The sequence below is a fragment of the Mus pahari genome, chromosome 16 (genome assembly GCF_900095145.1).
Source record: "Mus pahari chromosome 16, PAHARI_EIJ_v1.1, whole genome shotgun sequence".
NCBI lineage: Eukaryota > Metazoa > Chordata > Mammalia > Rodentia > Muridae > Mus > Mus pahari.
Genome location: NC_034605.1, coordinates 37,316,647 through 37,322,145, shown reverse-complemented (window position 1 = coordinate 37,322,145; position 5,499 = coordinate 37,316,647). Strand labels below are relative to the sequence as shown.

Genomic DNA, 5,499 nt, shown 5'->3' with positions numbered 1-5,499 from the left:
CCATTACAGATTGTTGTGAGCCGCCATGTGGTTGCTGGGAATTGAACTCAGGACCTCTGGAAGAGTAGTTAGTGCTCTTAACTGCTGAGCCATCCCTCCAGCCCCTAGTATTTGTTCTTAATTACAAAGCCAAAGATTTTGAAACTGTGTTCAAAAGGAAAACGCCTCAACCCACAAGTGGAGGAAAAAGGAAGATATTACCATCAAATATCAACATGGAAACCCACACACATCTACAGATGAGTGGATACATTAGACCTCTTAATACTTTCTAAAATTTAAAATAAAAGTATTTTGTGTGTGAATGTGCACTCACAGGCATATGGGAGTCAAAGGAGAACATTTTGTGAAGTCAGTTCTCCCTGTCTACCTTTATGGGGGATCCAGGGAATGAACTCAGTGGCCAGGTTTGTATGGCAAACATCTTTACTTGCTGAGTCTTCAGGCCAGCTCTAAATTTTAAAATTTTATCACCAAGACATATATATATATATATATATATATATATATATATATATATATATCACATATATACATATGCACATAGCACACATGTATTCATGGGATTAGAGCCCAACCTGAGTTCAAGAGGCCTGGAGGTAAAGAAAGAAAAAAAAAAAAAAAAAAAAAAAAAAAAGAGGCCTGGAGGTGCCTCTCCCATCTCCAATGGTGATTGGCCCTTGTGAAAAGAACCTGACTCGTCCTTGGAGGTGCTTGAAAACCATCACTATGCACTTTATTGTTATCAGGTACAAAGTGAATACATTTGGTGGTGTTAATGTTGAAACTAATGTTTCCAAAATTTTAGGACCCCTGTAAGTGGGCTGACCAATCTGTCTTAGGACTGTCTGTCACCTATAGAAGGAGGAACATCCGTCATGGTTGCACCCAACATGGGATCTGCCCACAGAACATGATTTCGCCAAAGCTTTCTCACGAGGACCCTTCCTGGCAGAGTCCGGTCAAAGAAAAGTGAGAAACTTGGCAGAGCGAGAGGCCCAAGTTCATGCCCAGCTGTCCACCCTCTAGTCTAAACTCTGTCACTGCTACTTTGCAAAGCCTTCGGGGCACAGATGGTGTTGGTAACAGCGGTTCTAAAGCAGGAAATGGCCTGTGGTTGGAGGGCATTGTTGTCCTTTGCCACCCATCACCTGTCCAATAACCAGCAGAACTGCTCCTTTTAGACAAGAAAAACAGAAAGAAGGAGGGAGGGGCTATTCCCCCGACCCCCACACAAAACATTTCAGAGACCTGTTCTAAAGCAGGGGTTAGGAGGGGGTGCTTCTTGGCTCATCTCCTCCTGTCATGCACCCGAGCCCCGCAAAGCAGCCTTGCTCTGTGACAGTATGAGGGAGTTTGGATATTCATACTGGAGAGAGAGGAAAGCAGACTCAGCCCTCAGATGAGTCACTTTGGGCAGGGCAGGCATTGTTTGAAATCTGTGTTTCTCTGGCTGTACACTAATAGACATCAAGGCTGGACGCCCGATGGCAGAAGCAGGCTGACTCAGGACAAGGTCCAAAGCAGATGGTCTTCAGGAGCCAGTGTCTGCCCTGGGTAGTCACTGTTCACTTACTTTTCAGGGCCACTCAGTGTCCAGAGCACATGATTGCTACTTGTCCTTTAGCTTGTCCTTGTATTTTCATCTGATGAGGTAGGCTCAAAGGTGAGCTGAGCGGCTGGAGGGTCCAGCTAGGAAAAGCATCACTACTCTCTGCCTGCTAGGGACCCTCACATCCCCAGGATCTCTTCCTCTCTTCCACTTGGCCTTAAACTTCCATTAGGAATGAAGTCACACATGCCAGTAAGCAACTTTCTCAGGAAAACTTTGTGAAATGCCACAATCAGTGACATTCTCCAAAGCCGGTTCGGCAGAGGTTCTGGAAGCCTCTAGCTATTCGTGAAGAACCATGACGTGGAGCTGGAGGCAGATTGGGGGAAAAGCTGGAGGCCAAGGCCCGTCCTTGGGAAGAGCATCAGTTGGACAAGCTATCAGTGGGGGCCCAACAGCTTGGGGATGGGAAGGAGAAAGCAGAGCACTTAGGACATCCATCCCCATCTGAGGAGGTCCCAGCATAGCCTGCCTGCTAGGATGGAGGAACCTAGAGGTTTGGGTCCACAATGATGTAACTTCACCCAGGCTTAATCATGAGTGACTGGCTTGCGGCTCCCACCTCAGCAAATATGACCCATATTAACATGGCAAACAAGATTCACATTTACAGCCGCATCCCCTTGGATTTTATGAAGGCATTTTCACTCCATAAACTCAACCTGCTTTCATATACACCTTCTCATTTCCTGTTCACAAAGCCAGCTCCACGGCACCTATAATTACTTAGTGTTTGAAGAAACTGGCTCCCGGGAGGAACAGGAAGCTCCACTGTACCAGATCAACGAAGAGTAACTCCTGGTGGCCCAGTCCTAGCACCAAAGCCTAGGGTTTATGCTAATAGAAAAACTGCAGGTTCTTGGGCTTCCTCAATTTGTAGCTGGTCAGGTTTTAAACCTTGCTGTTCTGAGGGAGGGATCTGGGTAGTGTTGATGCCTTCTGTAGGACAGTACTGGCCAAGAGGAGGAAATGTGAGCCCTGAATGTGGGCTGCAACAGTGTTTTTATATTTTCCTGGTTATCACATTTTTAAAAGTGAAAACAAGTGAGTCATTTAACAAATATATTTTAAAAACTGTGTCCAAAAGGTGACCACTGTGACCTTTTGTCAGTGAGGTTCTTTGGCTAACTTACCCAACCCATGAAAACCATTGTGTTTCTCTCTCTCCAACACGTGCCTGAGAGCAGAAATTTCGACTTTAAGAGGCTTTTAGGACCCAAGAGTCCAGAGCAGACAAACGATACTCTTCCTCCTCTATACCTAGCAATCGACCTGTATAGCATCCTTGTCGTCCTGGAAGCAGTCCAGACCCTCACTCGACCCTCCCCTCCTTCCTCCCAAGCGGCACCGCGCCTGGCTTTCGACCCTTACTTATCGCACAGACTTGAAAGAGAACCGGGCTGCAGTTCGTGCCCTGCCCCGGATGCAGGCACCCCTTTTCAAAAAGGACATCTAGTAGAGATGCATTTTCAGTTCTGGTCTGGGCTCCATATCCAAGAGCGAGGCCACACCTGTCCTGCTACTTGGGGAGGCAGGAGCCCCATCTCTAGTCCCCGGAGTGGTGGGAAGTGAGCAGGGTGGGAGCGGAACCAGAGTGTAACCTAAAAGTCTTGACAGTAGACAAACACCTCAGGTGGACACTGAGGGGAAGCCAGCAGGACCGGCTGGGGGCGTAGTAACCCTGGGAGGCTGGATACAGGCGGGTGCCCCGCACCTCGCACCGCGCCCCGGCTCCCTCTCGCGGTGCCGCAGTCCCCGCCGCGCCGCCCCTCGGCTCTGCCCCCATGACGTCAACGGGACTGGGCGGTCCCCGGGTATAAAAAGTGGAGCTGGGGGAAGGCGACTGGTCTTTTGCGCTCCTTAGCCCTCTGTCCACGCACCACTCCGAGGGCTAGAGCCTCCACCCCTTCTACAGCCAGCACCATGCGCGAGATCGTGCACATCCAGGCCGGCCAGTGTGGCAACCAGATCGGCGCTAAGGTGGGTCCACCCCTAGGGAGGAAATGGATTAGGTAGCCCCCTCGGGTCAGGGTCCCAAGGTTGTGTGGGGAGAGGGAGTACGGGGGCGGGGGCGGAGGCAGGCCGTGCCTAGGGGATTCAGAGGAGCACAGGCTGGTGTCGCATCCTGCCGCTGGCTACTTGGCGGGCCGGGTCCTGAAAGCCGACCAACTTGCCACGATGGGTGCGACAAGGGTGTCTTAAATTAAGGTCGATTACATTGCTTTGGGACACAGCCCTTCTGCGGGGTGCAGCTGACATTAGTCTGGGTTTTTTCGTGTCTGAAATTTGGGTTGGGAGGTCACTACATGTATTGAAAAAAATCTCATGTCAAATGTAATTCGTATAAATATATTTTGTCTGTCATTTGAATGAAAAAAATGCAGTGTCATTGGGTTGACAGATGTTACAGAGGCGTGTCTTTGGGCCAACAGACGAGAGTGTTAGACAAATTCTCTTACAAGGGCTCGTCTAGATGTGACATAAAACGCTATGGTCGTCTTTCTCCTCTGCGAGACTGCTTGGAATGGGGGCTGTGAGACCCGACGGCAGTGGAGAGACAGCAGTGGGCATTTAACATGGGTGTGGGTGGGTGCCTGTACAAGGACGCGGTCTCTTTCAACACCGCCATATTGCCCACCCAACCTCCCCACTCCCTTTCCTGCTGCCAAGTCACAATGGAGGTTACATCCTGAGGATAGCCAGCTTTTCCTGGGGCTGCTAGACGCCCTCTCAGGATTGTACTGCCCATCCCCGAACATTCCTAGCCAGGGTCAATACCCGAAGCTAATATGTAGGTCAGTGGTATAAAACTGGGCTGTTGAAAGCTGTCATGGAGTCTGTGCCAGCAGCCACTGATCCCTGGAGGCACAGGGGGCGGGGCACCCGATTTTCCCTTCTGCCTTTCCCATCCATCAGCCTGTATGTGTAACATTCAGCCTTGCCTGGAGTGATAGAAAGCAGCTGCCTCTGCAGTTCTGGGAGATCCACTGTGCCCACTTCCCTCTCCAGGCTCCTCCCAGCCCTGCATCTGTGGTCATAATATGGCCGATGCACTGCGCATTCCCAAGACCCTCTGCAGCAGCAGCTGCTGTCCAAATACATGGAGGCCAGCAACTCACTAGGCTCTTGCCCTGCTATCTGACAGAGACAATTCTGGGTGACAGAGAGATTCTAAGCATGATGGGGGACTGTCTTCATTTCAGTTTTGGGAGGTGATAAGTGATGAGCATGGCATCGACCCCACTGGCAGTTACCATGGAGACAGTGACTTGCAGCTGGAGAGAATCAATGTGTACTACAATGAAGCTGCTGGTAAGGGTTTGGATGTCAGTCTTGCTTTCCATACTATGGCAGAGGAAGCAGCCTACCAGCATGCAGNCAAGGAAATGCTTTNTGCACACTCATTTAAAATGCCAGTTGCAACAAGAAAAAGCACTTTGAGTTCCTGAAGACCTCTGCATGCTTTGTGTCTCCATTTTCTTTTTCCTCCTTTGTCTGAATGCTGGGATTTCTGCAATGAATTCTTGTGCTACATTNATCTCCTTTCTCAAGCCCGANTGTAAGTCAGCTCTTGTCCCCACAGGCAACAAATATGTACCTCGGGCCATCCTAGTGGACCTGGAGCCAGGCACCATGGACTCTGTGAGGTCCGGACCGTTCGGCCAGATCTTCAGGCCAGACAACTTTGTGTTCGGTATGTCGTCATGCTCCGTGAGAGCTGGCCAGATGACTCATTCCCTTCCTAGCAGCCGTGGGCTTTACAGTTCTGTGTGCAGCATCCAGCTGAGCCTGTGTCCCACACACCCCAAGTCCTGGCCTAACCTAGGCAGCTGACAAGATCATGTCTGTGGTCCCTCTTGACAGCTCAGAGGAGAGTGTGGGCCTGT

At 50.1% G+C, this 5,499-nt stretch overlaps 1 protein-coding gene across 1 annotated transcript in view; it reads left to right on the top strand.

Moving 5' to 3' along the window:
* The first annotated feature begins 3,449 nt into the window (after nucleotides 1–3,449).
* LOC110333774 (tubulin beta-2A chain-like) overlaps nucleotides 3,450–5,499 on the top strand; it is a 3,682-nt gene continuing 1,632 nt past the window's right edge. The window contains exons 1-3 of the mRNA XM_029547688.1: nucleotides 3,450–3,592; nucleotides 4,816–4,924; nucleotides 5,196–5,438. Of these exons, the coding sequence (XP_029403548.1) occupies nucleotides 3,536–3,592; nucleotides 4,816–4,924; nucleotides 5,196–5,438 (409 nt within the window). The 5' untranslated portion in view covers nucleotides 3,450–3,535. The remainder of the gene's footprint in view (nucleotides 3,593–4,815; nucleotides 4,925–5,195; nucleotides 5,439–5,499) is intronic.